Below are 20,485 nucleotides of genomic sequence, written 5' to 3' on the forward strand. Positions count from 1 at the left end.
AGGATCTTGGACTTCATGACTAACAGACCCCAATCAGTTAAGTTAGACAACCTCCTCCTCCACTCTCATCCTGAACACCGACGTGCCTCAAGGCTGTGTGCTGAGCCCTTTTTCTGTACTCTCTTTCCACCTGTGACTGCGTTCCTGTACATGGTTCTAACTCCGTAATCAAGTTCACAGACGACACCATGGTGGTTGGTCTGATCAGAGGGGATGACAAGACAGCCAACAGGAGCGAGGTCCAGCACCTGGCTGCGTGGTGTGCCGACAACAATCTGGCCCTTAACACCCAGAAGACCAAGGAGATCATTGTGGACTTCAGGCATGCCAGGAGTCACACTCACATCCCCATCTACATCAACAGAACTGTAGTGGAGCATGTATCAAGCTTCAAATTCCTTGGTGTTCACATTTCCGAGGATCTCAGCTGGTCCCTGAACTCCTCTATCCTGATCAAAAAGGCGCAACAGCGCCTTTATTTCCTGCAGAGCATGAAGAAAGCTCACCTCTGTCCCAGGATACTGATGGACTTTTACCGCTGTACCATTGAGAGCATACTCACCAACTGCATCTCAGTGTGGTAGGGCAATTGTCCCGTATTGGACGGCAAAGCCCTCCAGCATGTGGTGAAAACTGCCCAGCGGATTATCGGCACCCAGTTGCCCACCATTGAGAACATCTACCATAAACGCTGCCTGGGCAGGGCGAAAAGGATTATCAGGGATGCATAACCATGGACTTTTTACTCTCCTCCCATCTGGTAGGTGCTACAGGAGCCTCCGCTCCTGCACCAGTAGGCACAGGAAGAGCTTCTTCCCTGAGGCTGTGACACTGCTGAACCTCTCATCACAGCGCTAAGCAGTATTGCATCCGTATTGTACTGTCTCAGTACTTTCATATTTGTGTGCTGTAGCACTTTTTTTATTCGCAGTTGTTTTGTAAATAACACTTCTTTGCATTTCTGGTCAGATGCTAAATGCATTTCATTGGCTTTGTATCTGTACTCGGCACAATGACAATAAAGTTGAATGTAATCTAATCTAAAGTTTTGTAGAAGGGAGCTGTGGTTAGTTTGCATGTTGAGGTTTTCATTCTTGGCATGCTATATCAAAAACAATGTATTTCTATATTGGGACCAGTGCAAATTCCATAGAATAATACGAAACTTTAAAGAGTTGAATGATAAATGTTATGGTCGGCCCTCCATATCCACGGGTTTCGCATCCGTGGATTCAACCAACCGTGGATCGAAAATATTCGGGAAAAAAATTCCAGGAAGTTCCGAAAAACAGAACTTGAATTTGCCACGCGTCGAGCACTACGCTGAATCCACGCGAATGAAATGATGTGTAGGCATACCCTGCTGTAGCCTCCCACCATTTCACAGATCCTCAGTCTCTCTCCAGCACTTGTTGTTTGAGCTTTGTTCACCTCGCTTCTTGTTTGTTCGCTACTTGTATTGTGAGCGAGAGGAAGAAGCTTAAGACTAGTAAGGGATGGCTGGCTAGCTATGTAAAGCACTACAGCCTCAAGAACTTAAAGATCACGGGAGAATCGGCAGCGGCTGATGCCAAGGCAGCATCAGCGTTCCCAGAAGAGCTACGATGGTTGTGTCTGTACTGAACGTACAGACTTTTTTTCTTGTCATTATTCCCTAAACAATACAGTATAACAACTATTTACATAGTATTTGTGTTGTATTAGGTATTATAAGTAAACTAGAGATGATATAAAGTATATGGGAGGATGTGCGTAGGTTATATGCAAATACTACGCCATTTTATATAAGGGACTAGAGCATCTGCGGATTTTGGTAACCGAGGGGGGTCCTGGAACCAATCCCTCGCGGATAGCGAGGGACGACTGTATTTCCATGATATCTCTTTGGTATGGAAAACTGAGGAGTTATGCGATTGAGATGTTTAAGATGAACGATTTCAAATAATCAATGGAGAGAAACAGTTTAAAGTTTGGAATAAAGAAACTATTTTAATATTTAGGGGCAACAGTTGAAAACATTTAATTAAGTTTATCAAGCAAAAGCAGATGAATGTTGAGCTTCATATGGACTAGATCTAATTGAATGGTGGACAAGCTTGAGGAACTGATACCCTACTGGATTTCCATATTCTGACGCTGTTTCTTCTGGGTGCAGATCTATATTTCACATCTCACTGAAACCCCTCTGTCATGCTCTGATAACAAGCCCACAATTCTTTAACTTCATAATATTGAGTATGCAAATATTCTAAACGTTAAACTCATAGATAAAAATGTGACTTTTTAAAAACCAAGACTAAGTATCTATCATCAGAAGTTTAACCTTTCACATTAATTTTGTCTATCTCTTCTCTGTTGCACAAATCACATTTGAAATGTCAGATTGCTGATGGTAAGATAATCTGTTCAGAGAAAATTCAGATTGTTCAATTTTAGCACGTGGTATCCATAAATCATTTCAAATATAGTTGTATTGTAGCAATTGGGTATTATGAGGTACCATAATTCAATGGTTCAGTCACTGGAACAGTATCATTAAGTGTGGACCATTATTCTAAGAATGAGTTCAAATTGATCATGATTGCTGTCAAATTTTAATTAAATTAACCTAGAATTTAAAAAGGGCAGTGGCATGAATGAAAGCAGTGGATTGATGGTTTAAAAAAAAAAAAAAAAAAAAAAAATTCTGTTTCACTCATTACCTCCAGGGAAGGAAATTTGTCCTCCCTTACTGGTCTGTCTTGTATGTAACTCCAGAGGCACCATTGACATTCACCTATCCCTGCTTCTTTGAATCAGAGGCAATGGCAATGAACATTAAATAGATTTTTTTTTAGGTTAGCTTTATTTGTCACATGTACATCAGTTAAACACAGTGAAATCCATTGTTTTGCATCAAATCAAATAAGACAAGATTAGGATTATGGGAACACTCAGTCCTCTTTTATTGTCATTTAGCAATGCATACATGCATTAAGAAATGATACAATATTCCTCCAGAGTGATATTACAGAAAACAGGACAAGCCAAAGACTAACACTGACAGAACCACATAATTATAACATATAGTTACAGCAGTGCAAAACAATACCATAATATGATATAAAAAAAACAGACCATGGGCACGGTAAAAAAAAAGTCTCAAGTCCCGATCAACTCCCGGGTCCTTGATAGCAGGCAGCAAAAGGGAGAAACTCCCTGCCATAAACCTCCAAGGCACCGACAACTGCCGATGCCTTGGAAGCAGCCGACCACAGCCGACTCAGAGTCCGTCCATCCGAAAACTTCGAGCCTCCGACCAGCCCCTCCGATATAGCCTCCTGAGCGCCATCCTCTACTGAGCGCCTTCGACCTCTCCCCGGCCGCCAAAACAAGCAAAGCCGAGGAGTCGGGGCCTTCTGCTCTGGAGATTCTGGTTACCACACAGTAGCAGCGGCAGCGAAGCGGGCATTTCAGAAGTTTCGCCAGATGTTCCTCCATACTTTCACATCTGTCTCCATCAAATCAGAATTGTGCACGGTCCCCTACTTGACAGATTACAGATATCATTCACCTGAGAGGCCGCGTGCCACGGTTTTGGGGCCGACATAGTATGGTCATTATTCACTAACCCTAACCTTACATCTTTGGAATGTGGGATGAAATTGGAATACCCAGAGGAAGCCCATGAGGTCATGGGGAGAATGTACAGACAACAGTGGGAATCAAACCCCAATCTTACAGCTGGCTACTGTAAAACGTTGCGCTAATCACTATGCTACCATGCTGTCCTGTGTTTTATTAAACCTCCTGGAGATGACCACATTCACCTGAATGAATACAAACAAAAGTAAAATTTTAAATTTATTTTGCTGATATTTTCTCTTTAATAATTAATTATGAATGGTATTAAAATCAATAAGGGTTTGTTATTTGTTCATTATTATCCTGCTGACTAGAATTTGAAAGATTAAGTGAAATGCCAGACTTTTTATTCATATTAATTGATTTTTCTTTTAATTTAACTATGATGGCTACTAGCAATAGGTACTATACATATTTTTTCACCATTCTTGAAAGGATTTTTACATGTGATAGCAAAAATGGGAAGTATTATGGTTCATCATTAAAGTAAAATAACATTTAATGTATATTTTGCCCATGTTTTATCATCTGTTAGAGCCCTTAAATATATTGGGTTGTGGGAAATATTCCAGGTTAGATTTAAACAAAATTTAACATGCATTTTTAAGGTGGTAAAATAATTCTAATACATCCCAGTAGCAGCAGCTAATTATTTAGTAAATTATTGGAAGACACAGTACGAAGTGGTCAAGTTATTTAATTGGTGGGTTCTTTCACCAGTTGTTTATTCCTTCTGAATGAAAGTAGTTATTAAACTTTAAGTTATGAAATGTAAATCTTTTGGTGCTGTTGTATCATTTTAGATCATAATTTTAATTGGGAAGATTTTAGTTCCTAATCTGACTGAGATTGAATCTAAGATTTAGAATTTCAATATGTATGTTCAGACAAATAGAAAAAAATTCTCTGGTCTTCTGTGTTATAATTTTATTCTGTAACTTGCTTGGAACTTTCCAAGATTAATGACAATGGGAACCTTTTTAATTTTCAAAATATAATGTGAATCAGTACTCCTTTAATAGAATGTCCTGAGGTAGCAAAAGTAATGAAGTTGTCTGATTATGTAATAGATCTGTTTCTCTCAGTTAAAAAGTATCCTGCGCATTGAATGTCAGGAATCAGATTCAAAATAAATGTTGAAGCATACACATGTGAAAGAATTCGAGTGAAAAGTGAGCAGACTGTTGCAGGAGAGAAAGAGGTTTTGATTGATGCCCTGGGAGATGATTTGCATTTTTTCAAAATATATTCTTGTTTTATCTTTGCTTTATTTGAAAATCCTTGCTGATTTTTTCCCCAAATTTTCATATAACATTTTGTTATGTTTTTCAATCCTTCAGACCACTTGTGGAAAATATCTCCATTTCACAGATGTCCAGCTGGAATACGTTACAAGTTCTGAATGACAATGACAGTTCTGATATCCTCTTTCCAGTCATTGCAGTTGGATCCTGCTCTCAGTCTGGTAAGCACATGAAAACAGTGATTGATGATGATTCTTTATTAGCCTGTAGCTCCCTCTGGTGCTTCATTAAAGTATGATCACCTATTCAAAATCAGGCATTGCATTCCATTTTTTTAATAATGCATCATTGACCTCTTTTGAAGAACAGATTTTTTCCCTACGTGTTTTCCTTTCATTCTCATTATTTTGTCTGCTTTGAGTGTCTTCTTTATGGATATCTTTATCAAATAAACTTTTAACTTGCACTGGACACTTATAACTGATTTTAACTGACATGTGGCTGTTGTGTTTTACTATTTATTGTTATGTTTATTATTTAGTGTTGCGTTTGTTATGTTATGATTGCACTGCCCCTGAGAAACGCTGTCTCATTCTGCCCTGCAGGGCTGATGTATGGTTAGAATGACAATAAAGTTTTGAATCTGAATCTTGAATCTTAAAACTAAGCTAGATCAGGGCAAATTACAGTGCGTTTTTCTTTTTCCTCCTTACTCAGATGCAACGGTGAAGCATTCATTCATTTGAACTGAGGTGTTTTAACATGTAAAATGTCAAATAAAGAATAGTTTTCTTAACAAAGGCTTAATTATTAGAGTGAAAATCTGCAAGGTTCACAATTTTCAAGCTGGAATAAGTTTCTTGTTAAAATTTCATCAGAGAATAATATTAAGAAAATTAACAGTGAGTTGAATTGAGCTGGTTCAGCTGGTATGTGGAATCTCCGTTGCCTGAAGTGGGGGGCCAGTTGAGTGTCCAGTCGTCAGTGGTGAGAAAGGTGAAGGCAATGCACTTCTGTGGGTTGACTGTAAGAACCTTGGACAAGATACGAGAATTTGGTGTAGAGCTCTCCTGTCAAAGAGCTGTCCTGTCAAAGTTATCAGAAATTTGTTTCAGTTTTTCATTGCCTCCTGATGTCTTAAAATACCTCAAGACTATTAAAATTGCAGTAGATAAAAGCTGTTTCTATTTAGAAATAGTATTAAAGTAAAAATTGAAGTAGAAAATTATTTTCCCCCCCCCCCCTTTCATATCTAGGTGTGAAGTCCCCATTCAATTAAATGTGTAAATTGTTCTTCAGTAGGTAATTCTGGTGAATCACAGCAGAACTAAACTATGCTGTCGTGTCCAACAATGCAGCAGAGTGACATACAACAATATCTGTTGCTCAGCATATCATGGACCTACAACAAATCTTCTGATCCAGTACCTAAACTGATAGCTCACTTTGGAACCATGGCTGACCCATTGTGTCTGTTCTTTGATTCTTTTAAAATCTCAGTTTAGTTATTGACAGGATGTTATGTGATAATCAACAAACTGATGGAGTTTTACTCTTAGTACATTTTAAGCTTGTAGAAGTGAATTTCACCAGTGGCCTGTCCTAGTCCAACCACGTAGATGCCATGGCCAAAAAAGCTCACCAACTCCTGTACATTCTCAAGAGGCTAAAGAAATTTGGCATGCTCCCGCCAACTCTTGCCAATTTATCAAAGCAGCATAAAAGGCATTCTGTATGAGTGCATCACTATTTGATGTGCCAACTGTTCTGCTGATGACCACCAAAAACTGCAGAGGATGGTGGACGTAACTCAGCACATCACGTAATCCAGTCTCCTTCCATGAACTCTGCCTATACTTCTCACTGCCTCATCATAATCAAAGATCTTACCCACCCTAGACATTCTCTCTTCTCCCCTCTGCCATTAGGCAGATGATACAAAGACGTGAAAATCTGTACCAGCATGCTCAAGGGCAGGTTCTACCCTGCTGTTAATGTTTGAATATTTCCCTAGTACGATAAGATAGACTTGACCTTATATCCTTGCTAGTTCGGACTTTGCACCTTATTGTCCACGTGCATTGCATTTTCTTTGTAGCTGATACACTTTATTCTGCATCTGTTATTGTCCTACCTTGTACTACCTTGATGCACTTTGTAATGAACTGATCTGTATGAAAAACATGCAAGCTACACTTTTCAGAATCGGTTTTATTATCACTGACGTGTTGGGAAATTCATTATTTTGTGATAGCAGTATAATGTTAGACATAAGATATTGCTATAAGTTATAAAAAACAAATAGTACAAAAGAGGAATAGTGAGGTAGTGTTTCTGGGTCCCTGGACCATTCAGAAATCTGATGGTGGAGGGGAAGAAGCTGTTTCTAAAATGTTGGGAAGGGGTTTTCAGGCTCTCGTACCTTCTTGCTGAAGGTAGTAGAAGAGAAGGAGGAGAGGGCATGTCCTGGATGATGGAGGTCTTTAATGTTGGTTACTGCCTTTGTGATGCACCGCCTTTCGAAGGTGTCCATGATGGTGGGGGGGGGGGGGGCGGTTGTGTCTGTGAAGGAGCAGCCTCTTTTGATCCTGTGCACTGGAGCCTCCAAACCAGGCTGTGATGCAACCTGTTAGAATGCTCTCCATTGTACATCTGTGCAAATTTGCTAGAATCTCTGGTGCCATACCATATCTGCTCAAACTTCTCGTGGTATAGCTTCTGCCATGCCTTCTTTGTGATTGCACCAATGTGTTGGTCCCAGGATAGTGTATCTGAGATGTTGGTACCTAGGAACTTGAAGCTGCTTACCCTTTCCACTGCTGACCTCTCAATGAGAGCTGTTGTGTGTTCACCTGACTACATCTTTCTGAAGTTCACAATCAAATACGTGGACTTGCTGACATTGAGTGTGAGGTTGCTGTTGCAGCACCGTTCAACCAGCCAATCTGTCTTTCTCCTCTATGCCTTCTCGTTGCCATCTCAGATTCTGCTAACAACAGTGGCAGATTTGTAGAATGCACTCAAGCTGTGCCTTGTCACACAGTCATGAGTGTATAGAGAGAGAGTAGAAAAGTAAGCTAAGTAGGCATTCTTGAGGTATATCTGTGTTAATTATCAGTAAGGAGGACATATTATTACCAATCTGGATTTTCTGTCCTGCTGAGGAAGTTAAGCCAATTGCACAGGGAGGTACAGAGGTTCAGGTTTTGAAACTTGTTGATTAGTAGTGAGGGGATGATGGTCATGAACACTGAGCTCTTAACTGCAGAGTCTGACGTATATATTGCTGTTGCCCAGGTGTTCCAAAGCAGAGTGGAGAGCATTGGGATTACATCTGCTGTACATGTTGTGGTAATAGGCAGATTGCTGCAGATCCAGGTTCTAGTTTAGGCAAGAGTTAATTCCAGTTATTGCCAACCTCCCAAAGCTGCTCATCGCAGTAGATTTGAGTGCTACCAGGTGACTGTCATTGAGGCAGCTCTTCTTGGGTAGCAGTATGATCAATGTCCTTTTGAAGCTGGTGGTAACCTCAGACTGTAGCAGTGAGAGCTTGAAGATGTCTTTGACCACCGCAGCCAATTATTCAGCACAGGTTTTCGTAGCCTACGAGGAGTGGCATAAGCGCTTGATGCCTTGTGAGGGTTCACCATCTTGAAAGCCTCCAAGATAGAGTTCATGAGGTTGCCAGAGATTTGCACAGGTGTAGTTTTATCCTTCTTTTCAACATGCATAAAAGGTGTTGAGGTCATCAGGGAATGAAGCATCACTGTGATTTATACTGTTTTGCTTTATAAAAGGTAATGGCGTGCAAACACCAGCAAAGATATTGTGCATCTGATTGTATCCTAGCTTCATATGTAACGTCCTTTTCGTTCTCATGATAGCCTTCTGTAGGTTGTACCTGGACTACTTGAAGGATTCTGGATTGCCAGTGGTGAATACCACAGATTACCTTCCTATATGCGACAATAATAAGCAAATTCCAATTTTATATTTAATCACCATTTTATTTATAGATGTGAGATCTAGGTCCAATGCAGTTAACCTGTTTTTCAGCCAAAATTATAATTTCATCCTGAAATTGAGCATGTAAATTGTCTTGAAAATAGCAAAGTGAAAATATTTCAATACAGTGGATTTGAGTTTTGTGTTAATGTGCAGTGATATTTGTGTAACTGCTCCCTGCAGTTGATTATAGATGGTAGCTAGCACTGCAAATTAAGCAGGTTTGATCTGAGTTATGGCTGGCAGTCAGTGCTTTTTGAAAATGATACGATGAAATGCATATGACATTTTCAGTTCTGAATTTATAAGATTTGTGCACTGTCATAATTAAACTATCTTTAAAATTATTGCTCACACTGAAAGGTTGTGCATAATAACAAGTACCCGGCAAGTTTTTTTTCTCAAAGTCTGCCAGTATGTAATAAATGGATCTGTGTAAATTGAGAAAATTACTTTGTTGAAGGAAATGGATTGTCATAAGTGGAGCTATTTGTATTTTCTCTGTTCCTAATTAATGTGTAGCTAAATTATTTAAGTAATATTGTATTGCAGATGGCACTTCTGATAACTTGGTATACTGCGATGAACATGAAAATGCCACACTTGCTGTTGAACTTGCCCAGAAAGGATCCCAATTTCAGTACAGGTAATATTTAATGTACTTCTCATTGACTATTGCTTTGGTGGTTGATTTCCTTTTCAGAAATATTCTAGTTGCTATCCATCATGCCAAGCTATACAGTATGAAATAAATTTTCAGAGGCCACAGTGGCTTCTTTTACTGAATACTCTTGATGGTAAGGTAAATTTTGTTTCCTGATGTACTATATTGTTTGCCTCACACAGTACTGAAGTCAGTCCTCCTCTTCAGGCCAGCGTTAGTGGTCTTTTGCCAGCAACTGCTGTCCCAGAATCGATGACTGTAGGTGAGTAATTGCACAAAATATTTTGGAGTTTTTTTAATTTGTTAATCTTTTGAAAATAAAAATAATTTCGTTTTGATGAATAACCAACCACATAGAGTGTTTCTGAGTTCAATGAGAAAGTTATCAGCTTTCAACTAAAAATTAAAGGTTTAGGGCTTCTTTGTGGTGAATATTGACTGCAGATTCAAACAGTTTACCAGCTCCAAAAGAAGGGAGGTTGTCCTTTGAGGTTGCTGTAAGCCATTTACCTGGTAAACCTTTTATCAAGTAACAGGGATATTCATTCCATGAGCAGAGTATAGAATACTAGAGCGCAAAGCTTTAAGTCAAATACAAGAGGACAAAGATTGAGAAGAAGAAAGAATAAAGGGGTTGTCTGTGCAAATTTTTTTTCTGCACAGGGGTGGTAGAGGAAGAAGATATGATAGAGGCATTCAGAAGGCTTTCAGATAGGTACATGCATATGCAATGAATGGAGGGATATAGATCTTACGACCATAAGACATAGGAGCAGAATTAAGTCGTTTGGTCCATTGAGTCTGCTCCGCCATTCTACCTGGCTGATTTATTATCCTTCTTAACCCTGTTCTCTAGTCTTCTTCCCTGACTTAAACTTTGTTGCCCTGACTAATCAAAAACCTATCAATCTCCACGTTACTGTAGGCCAAAGGGCTTGTTCTGTGCTTTATTGATCTATGAATATAAACCATTTTTATTCATATAAACATTTTTAAATACCGTATATATCCTCTGTACATTAGAGCCATAGCGTGGTGCAGCGTGAAAACAAGCCTCTATGCCCACAGAGTACTCTTGAGACCTTCAAAATACCTATTTTTCACATGAATTTTACTCCAACCCATTTTATTCTCCCCACATTCCCAACCAGATTATCGTGCTCACTTGCACATAAGAGACAACTTACATTGTCCAATTAGCCTTTCAACCTGCACATTTTTGGGATGTGGGAGGGAACTGGAGAACCCAGAGGAAAGTTACGCAGTCACAGTGAGAACATGCAAACTCGACATTTTGTCAGTACAACGTTTCTGAACTTGTAATCCAAAAATATGTTCAAACAAGGACACTGATTCTTATAATGTTTGTCTAGGTTGTTTATCATCTTGGTACAGTCTTTCCGTTTTATATGCATGGTAACCCTGAGATAATAGAAATGATGTATGACTACCTCTATAAATCATTGTCAAGATGGTACTTTTTCTCTTTCTTCACTAACAGGATGAAAGCCTTTCTGTTTGGAGTCTTGCTAATAACCTCAATCTTTCGCCCCATCTCCTGCTCTGTACGCTTTCATGCTCAGTTTATTGATGTTTTGAGCTGGCCTGCAAGCTCTGCATCTATTTTAACCTTATTTCCCCTTGCAACTGAAACCCTTTGTCATCTCCAAAATTTACCAGCACATGCCAAGATGGATCTCCAAGAGGACCACAACCTTGTCATAGGGTTTGGAGGCTTGTGTGTCGCAATAACCTGGAGAGCTATATTAGTTAGAGGCAGGGTTAGAAATAGCAATGAGGAATCCTTCTATATTTGTGTGCAATGGTATGGATGGACAGAGTTGGAGGGCCATCATTGGTGCCCTAAACGCCAGCGAAGTAATGGGCAGTAAGTTAAGTTAAGCCAAGCCATAGTTCATTGTGTTTCATTTGCTAGTTCTCTCTGCAGAATAGAATACAGATACTAGGCTGCTCACTAAATTGTCTGTTACCATTGTTTCTCAACACTTATCATTTGCAACTCTGGGAGGGTTAGTGGAATGGGAGTTCTACCTCTAACAACTGCTTGCAGGAAGTGGCAATGGGTTTGGGTAATGATGAGGCCTCAGGCAGTGATCCATGGTCCCTGCCTCAGACTATCTTGATGACCCATGCTACTGTAAAAGACTATTGAACTTTTAAATGTCTCTGATCAATATTTTTTAGAAATAATTTTGCCTAAAAGACATTTCAGTGTTATTAATTAAGTACATTCTACAATAAGTGAAGTACATTGGATCATTTCAATTCAGGTTGGTGACTGCATTTAAAGGAGTGGGTTAGTTTACTTGAGCACTGCTCCTGGTGTCAGTGCTGAGTGTGGCAGAAAAGTGGGAAGTCAGTTGTACCAGTGTAGTTTCTTTCTTCTTTGTTGCAATGTGTAGGCACAGAATTTGTGAACACATTAATCAGAGCCATGGTGTTAACCACCACTGTGTTTTTCTGCAGTTCTGTATGATTCAGGCATTCATTTCTTTGAGCATTGTAATTCAATGCATCAATCTCAATACTCTTTGCCTCATCTGTGAAAAGCATTGTTTTTGTAATGGCTATAAGTAAATTAGTCTAAAATTTGTGATCACTTTCAGCCTTGAGTTCTGCTCATAGCCTCCATCTTCCACCACCTTTGCTTTTAGATCATTATGCCTTCATCCATCTCACTCGTGGATTTCTATAGTATATTATTTTCAATTACTGTCTTAAAATTCACAATCTGTATGAAAATCTAGTCTTCCAACAACAGGAATGCCATCAGTTTGGTTATTTCGAATGCGTTTAAACCAGAAAGTAAAAAGCATAGATTCAAACCATCTTAAGAGCACAACAAAGAGACTGTGGAGCATGCATGATCACTCTAAGATGGATCTTATCTCAGAATGAAAATTAGCATTTATTACCTGGGGTTTTGTAAAAGTTGAGCTCGTGACAGTTCATTCTTATTCCGAAAGAGAACTATACTTGGACATTGAACAATTGTAACTCTATCTTTGCCCTTAGGCAGTCATGTGGAAGACCGGAGAGGGAATATATTCTCGATATTAAAGCTTGCACAGGAAAAGCTTTTCTTTTGGTGCACTAAACTTTGGACTGAAGAAAATAAATATTGTGGTGCTGAAATCGTTATTGATGTGATTAATTGGCATTTTTGCATCCGTATGTTGACATTTCTATAACTGAATAAAGAAGAATAGAAATAGAATCTTCAATTTCCTGAAAGTGTAAGCATGGCCAAACAATTTCAGTCTTAAACTATGCATAAATCATGAGTCAGTATCATGACTTGGAAAATAAGCTTTCTTTCAAAAATAACATGCCAGATACCAGTCATTTAATAATTTATGGATAGAAGATAGTCATGTAGTTTGACGTATATTTTGCATTTGTGTTATTTTTCAAGTTTGCAGCCAACTTGATAATTTTTAGACTAGGTTGAATTTCCACAAACAATAATGACTTTGATTTATATTTTAGATTTTTTTTGGTTATGTGCAACTTGACAGCCAAGTATAGCTTTCTGCAAAAAAAAAATGTGGAAGAAATGTAACGAGAATTAAATCCTGAAAATTTGATGCACTAATATTGAAGACTCCTTGAGGTCAAATGCCCTTAGTAAAATGTCATGCATGGGTTTTAGTCAGGAATGGGTGTCTATATGATTTGCCTCACTGACATTGTTTGGGTGAGATTGCTTCTGTTGAAAGTACATTTGGTGCTCATGGCTTCCACTTTGCTAGCTGAATAATGGGATATCTTCAAGATGGTCAAACAGAAGAACAACTTATAATTTCTGATAAGTTTTGTTCCTTCATAGACAGGTGCCTGAACTTTCAAAGAGTAAGCTACGGAGTTTTACTTATCTGGTTCTTGCACTATATGATGCCAAAGCTGGCCCTCAAATGAAAATTATTAAGTTGAATAGCCTATTGCTTAGTGATGAAACCTTAAATAAATTGAGCTAAGGCCTTAGCTTATTTACCACTTTAGTAAGATGATGGAATTTATTTGGATGACGGAATTGATGGCTTTATGGCCATGTTTGCGGATGATACGAGGAGAGGTGGAGGGGCAGGAGATCTTGAGGAAGCAGAAGAACTTGGGTTACATCCACACTACGCCGGATAATTCTGAAAACGCCGGTTTCGAGTAAAAACGACAGGCGTCCACACTAAGTGTTTTTCAAAATATCTCCGTCCACATTAGACGGATATTTGGGCGAATCTCCTCTACTGGGCATGCGCAGGGCACACAGAAAACAAGCGAAGAGGAATCGGTATACTTAGTGCGCGTTTGTCCAGTTACAGAGTAGAAACATTTAAAAGGAAATGCTCTTGGCTCTCGCGCAGGAGGACTTAAAACTTAAAAAAAATAAATACTGGAGCGTATGGAGGCAACCGACAGGGAGTTCACGGACAGTATGACCCGGCTGACGACAAACATTGAAAAACTGACTAACTCTGTTGCATTAATAAAGCACCTTGTTAAATGTATAAAACGTCTGCATCAGCGTTATCTTGTATTGTCATACAATGTTACATTAGGCTGTTGTACATCTATTGTCAGAGAAGTACTTGCATAAATACCTTCATACAAGCAAGGACAGAAAACAGGGCGAAGTGAGAATACTTATTTATTCAGTAAGCTATGGGTCAAAGTATTTGGTGAGTACATTTCTAACGGTTCTGGCTTCAGTCTAGTCCGTCTGTTCTGAAATTGTTAGGTGGTGGCGTTCAAGAAAACAACAAACATCTGTTCCGGCACGTCATGACAGCGTTTTTAAATAGTCAAAAAAGCTCACTTTACAATTTAACTCTCACGCCGTTCACACCGACTGTGCATTATAACAGCTTGCGCAGTACCAAGCAGAAGCAGAATAAAGCATTGTTGTTGTGGTGTTGTCATGACAATGTTTTTAAATCTCTGCGGTTACCCCGTACACACTACGCCGGATATTAAGCGTCTTCAGATTTATTCACTCTGGAGAGTGTTTTCGGGGGCTGAAAACGCCGTTTCAGTGTGGACGGGAGGGCAAAACGTAGAGAAAAAGCTTCGTTTTCAAAATTATCTGGCGTAGTGTGGACGTACCCTTAGATTAGGAGAATGGGTGAGGAAGTGGCAGATAGAATACAGTGTGAGGAAGTAAATAGTCATGCACTTTGGTAGAAAAAATAAAAACATAGACTACTTTCTGAATGGAGAGAAATTTCAAAAATTTGAGGTGCAAAAGGTCTTGGGAGTCCTCGTGCAGGATTCCCTGAAGGTTAATTTGCAGGCTGAGTCGGTGGTGAGGAAGGCAAATGCAATATTAGCATTCATTTTGAGAGGACCAGAATATAAAAGCAAGCATGTTATGTTGAGGCTTTATAAGGCACTGGTGAGGCCTCAGTCTAAGTATTGTGAGCAGTTTAGGGGCCTTTATCTAAGAAGGGATGTGGTGACATGGGGGGAGGGGGGTGAAATCTTATTGAAACCTATTGAATGTTGGAAGGCCTTGATAGAGTGGATGCGGAGAGGATATTTCCTATGGTGAGGAGTTTAAAACCAGAGGCTACAGCCTCAGAATGGGGGGAGGGGGGATTACCATTTACAATGGAAATGAGTTCTTCAGCCAGAGAGTGATGAATCTGTGGAATTCATTGCCACAGGCAGCTGTGAAGGCCAAGTTTTTTTTGTATATTTATGGCAGAGGTTGATAGATTCTTGATTAATCAGTGCATGAAGGGATATGGGGAGAAGGCAGGAGATGGGGGCTGAGAGGGAAATGGATCAGTCATGATGAAATAGTGGAGCGGACTCGATGGGTCAAATGGCCTGATATATCTTATGGTTGTGGTCTTATAGTAAGCAAACCACAGTCCAAAAATATAGCTGGCAACTATAAGAGCAGATTGCCCATTCAAATATACAACAAGCTGCTGAACAATTATTACAGTCCTGTGATTTCTATTGACAAAAGTCCTTTAAGCAGATTTATTTGTGAACTGAGCATTTCCTATGGCTAAGATATGTTAGTATAAAGAGTATCATCAAGAAAAATGTTTTATGTCAATGATCTTAGCTGTTTAATTTAATCTTGCTGCAAGAACTAACAACTGACAAGATGAACTGTAGTATTTCTTTCAACTACATTTGCTGAAATTTGTTTCCAAAATGTGCATTGTATTTTATGGAGAAGTGCTGTTCATACTGTAGTTAAGTCAGTATTAATATTTTGATTTGATCATCAAATGATCTGAGAAAATTCCTGAATTTTTCCTTAAAGATCTGCTATTGTGGAATTGGCTAAATTCAATAGCCCCACTTCTATGCTGTCTTTTAAATAATATTCAGTAGCTGTATACCGTTGCAAGGGTGAATACTTTGAGAGATGAAAACTTTGAGTGCTAAATCTGTTGAAATCAGTGCCAGACATCGACCCCTAAGGACAGGAATGCATTGTTGCCAGCAATTCAATAAAGGGTGGTCAAGGTTCGTGAAAGAAATCTTAAACAAATCTTAACAAATTCATCTTGAGCATTGCTTGTCACCATACCCCAGTAAGTATTTTAACATTAAGTTCCCTCAGTCAGAAGTTGTATCTAAAGTTATGTTCTGTATATCACCATCATAGCTAGCAGTATAAAAATCCAACTTTTACTTAAGCTATTCAATGAGGATAACCACATGACTCAGCCAACTTGGCATTTTTTAAACTTCCACTAACTGAAGGGCTCACTGTGCTACATAATTTGCAGTATTGTACATTATAGATAGTATACTGCAGATAGTATACCATCTCTTTCCATTTTCCAAATGACTTCATAGGTTTAAATGCTTAAGTATTATATTATGGCACAAATACCTATGACTGAGCTTTGTAATTAAGTAAAGGGCCTGTGTTTCCTGTAGCCTACATTTGTTTGGGATTTCTTGAGCATGAAGACCAGCTTGTCTAAACATAACAGTTCAGTGTCAGGACTGAGGATGACTTGCTTTCGCACTGATTTTGAGAGTTCTGAAGTGGCTAACGAGGCCAAAGTGGCCTTGTTAGAGAGGTAGGAGATGATAGTATGTGAAGTGGTATACTCCTTCCTTTGCTTAGAGAAGTGGAATACATGATAGATATCAAATAGATTCTTAATCTCATCTTGAGTGTTCTTTTTCCACTTCGATCAATGACTGAAGGTTCCCAGTTTCATTTCAGGTATTGTATGTTTTCTGGGATGGTTTGATTGCATCATTGAATCTTTCCCTCTGTCCTCCCAGTAATTTCTTTGACAGAGTTTGGAATAGAGTGTCTGGGAGTCTGGTGTGAAATCTGTACCATATCCAATGCAGACAATAAAGAATAATTGAACATCAGTGCAAGAAGTATTGATTTGCCAGAGAACATTGGTTGGCTTTTTATTCCAGTGAATTTGGAGGGCTTTGTGGAGCTGGCATTAGTGGTGTTTTTCCATTGCCCAGAGTATGTTTGAAAGTATAAAAGGGTCAACAGTGTACAGTGAACTTTGTGGTAGGTTTCCCGAACCAATGCAAGGCTGTGCAGGCATATTGAAGGTAGTGAAGAATTTTATTGTCAACCTTCATCTGTGTATGGCATCCTAAACAAGATGATCAAGATTCATCACATCTGGGGGATATACTAGGGAACTTCAGTGATAATGCAGCTATGATCATTTGCTGTGCTCTGCCATGGAACATCATCACCAAGGTCCTCCTTCATTGTCTTCTCCCAGTTACTGAAGAATTTCTCCTTCAATCATGTTGTGGATTCCATTCATCTAACAGTACAGTGTGATATCTTCACTGTGCGATGACTTCAAGAAAAATGCAGGGCGGGGACTAGTACTTGACAATATGGATGGCCGCCTTCATCTGGACGAAGGCCTTTGATCCATCAGTTGGGTAGTACTGTGGAATACTCTCTTGAAGTTAACTATCCAAAGGTATTCATCTCCATCTTAGTTTTGTTCATTAAAGGTATCAAACTATGCTATTAACCAATGGATCTACAACAGAATCTAAATCAAATAGGTTATTTGACTGATGTCAGATGATGCTGTGCTTTTGCCATAACACTTTTTCATTCTTTTTCAACTCCTCCAACAAGACTCCTGGGAGGAGAGCTCATTTTGAAAACAAGAAGGTAAGTATTCAACATACTAGATGCAAAACGTAGTTTTAGTGGTTGACATGTCTTACTTTGGCATTGTTGAGCCCATTAAATGGGGGGTAATAGAGGGGGAATGATGGGAAATATGAAGGCACATTACTGAACCGTCATGAGGAAAGGGTAATGAATGAAAAAATATTTTTGGGTAACTTGTGGGTAAGTAAAGGAACAAAGGTGCTTTAGGCTTTATACAAGTGTTGCAAAAACAGTGAAATATCTTACTGAAGAAAAAACCCAGAAGAAAAAAGTAGTAATTAGCCTATTATTGTAATAATTTAAAAAAATTATTCATTAATGGGATATGCGCGTTGCCAGCTAAGCCAGCATTTATTGCCCATCCGTAGTTGCCCTTGAGAAGATGGTGATGAGCTGCTTTCTTGAACTGCTGCAATCCCTGAGGTGTAGGGACCTCCACAATGCTGTTAGGGAGGGAATTCCATGATCTTGATCCAGTGACAATGAAGGAATGGTGGGTGATATGTTTGCAAGTCAGGATAGTGAGTGACTTGGAGGGGGATTTCCAAGTGGTGGTGTTCCCATGTATCTGTTGTTCTTGTCCTTCTAGTTGGTAGTGGTCGTGGGTCTTGAAGGTGCTGCCTTAGGAACTTCGGCGTTTTGTTGCAGTGCATCTTGTAGATCAGCGGTTCCCAACCACCGGGCCACAAAGCATGCACTACCGGGTCGCAAGGAAATGATATGATTTGGCGATAGGAGTCAGCTGCACCTTTCCTCATTCCTGGACTTATTTCCTGGCATAATTTATATATTACTATTTAATTATTTATGGTGCAACTGTAACAAAAACCAGGCCCCCCCCCCCCCCCGGGATCAATAAAGTATGACTATGACGTTCCCTGTCAGGCCCACTGTTGAGCTTGAATGCACGTGAGGCCATCATGCACGCATCATCCATGTCAGCGCGGGAAGGAGTTCAATGACGGAGGGCTGAAAAGCATGTTTGACGTCTCTGCCGGCATTCTGGATCAAAGTCAAGGCTAAGTATCCTGAGATAGTCACGAAAGCACTGAAAACGTTGCTTCCATTTCCAACATATCTCTGCAATGAATGCAACAAAAACTAAATTGCGGAATGGATTGGACATAAGGAACCCCTTCGAGTATCGCTGTCTTCCATCACCCTTCGATAGGACCGTCTTGTTGCAGGGAAACAAGCCCAGGGCTCCCATTGATTCAGCGATATTGGTGTGTTGCAATGATTTTATATGTTCATACGGGGGAAATATGTGCTGTGTGTTTTATATCCAAACATAACTTAAAATGTTATGATGCTATTGACTTATATAACCATATAACAATTACAGCATGGAAACAGGCCACTGCCCTGCTAGTCCGTGCCGAATGCTACTCTCACCTAGTCCCACCGACCTGCACTCAGCCCATAACCGTCCATTCCTTTTCTGTCTATATACCTATCCAACTTTTCTTTAAATTATAATACCGAACCTGCCTCTACCACTTCTACTGGAAGTTTGTTCAACACTTACTTCAAGCTCCCCTGATAATTGACTTATCACCCACAACACGCTGGAGGAACTCCCTCCTCCTCCTGGACACCCCGCCCAGGCCTTCTACCTGCACTTGATCTTTTTATCTCCAACTGTCGCTGAGACATCAACCGTCTCAACTTCACTACTCCTCTCTCCTGTTCCAACCTCACTGCCTCTGAACGCACTGCCCTCCACTCTCTCCGCATGAGTTCCTCCAGCGTGTTGTGAGTGTTGCTTTGACCCCAGCATCTGCAGATTATTGTGTTTACCATTGACTTATCACTATGTTCATGCAAGGAAAATATGCGCTGTGTTTAATATTAAATTCGTTAGATAAACCCTTTTAGAAATGAAATTGAATGTATTAGCCACTTATCACCTACATTGTGTTCGTGATTAACACCCCCCCCACCCCCCCAGCAGAATCTCCAAAAACGATTTGTAGAAAAAGATTGGCATGTACACGCATGCGCACTGGTGCCCGCGCGAGGCTTCATGGTCATTGTAGTCTTTCTCGGGGTAAACTCAACGTATTTGACTGCTACTGTTGTTTGTTAGCAAACCTAGGCCCCCCCCCCCCACCCGGTCGGCCGGTCCGCAGTGCGAAAAAGGTTGGGGACCCCTGTTGTAGATAGTACACTTTGCTGTAACTATTCATCGATGGTGGAGGGATTGGATGGTTATGGAAGGGGTACCGATCAAGTGGGCTGCCTTGTACTGGATGGTGTTAAGCTTCTTGAATGTTGATGGAGCTGCACTCACCCAGGTGAGTGGTGAATATTCCATTACACTCCTGATCTGATCTATGCAGGTGGTGGACAGGCCTTGAGGAGTCAGGTGATTTATATACGCAGGATTCCTAGCCTTTGATATGCTCTGGTAGCCACAGTGTTTATATGGCTAGATCAGTTTAGAGTCCTGTCAATGGGAACACCCCAGGATGGTGATAGTTGAGAATTCAGTGATGATGATGCCACTGACTGTCAAAGGATGATGATTAGAGCCTCTCTTGTTGGAGATGGTCATTGCCTGGTACTTGGGTGGCTCAAATGTTACTCACCACTTGTCAGCTCAAGCCTGGATGTTGTCCGGGTTCTGCTGCATTTGTGTTTGAACTGCTTCACTATCTGAGGAGTCATGAATGGTGCAGAACATTGTGCAGTCATCTGTGAATATCCCCACTTCTGATCTTATGACAGAAGGGATGTCATTGATGAAGCATCTGAAGATGATTGGTCCTAGGACACTTC

The 20,485-nt window shown here is 39.9% G+C and overlaps 1 protein-coding gene across 1 annotated transcript in view; it reads left to right on the top strand.

Annotated features, from left to right (window-relative positions):
* The window catches only part of snx29 (sorting nexin 29), a 581,542-nt gene that overhangs the window by 87,166 nt on the left and 473,891 nt on the right, over window positions 1-20,485 (top strand). The window contains exons 9-11 of the mRNA XM_063059095.1: window positions 4,965-5,089; window positions 9,426-9,519; window positions 9,720-9,799. Coding sequence (XP_062915165.1) covers window positions 4,965-5,089; window positions 9,426-9,519; window positions 9,720-9,799 — 299 coding nt within the window. The remainder of the gene's footprint in view (window positions 1-4,964; window positions 5,090-9,425; window positions 9,520-9,719; window positions 9,800-20,485) is intronic.

This window comes from Mobula hypostoma, chromosome 9, assembly GCF_963921235.1.
Source record: "Mobula hypostoma chromosome 9, sMobHyp1.1, whole genome shotgun sequence".
NCBI classification, from domain to species: domain Eukaryota; kingdom Metazoa; phylum Chordata; class Chondrichthyes; order Myliobatiformes; family Myliobatidae; genus Mobula; species Mobula hypostoma.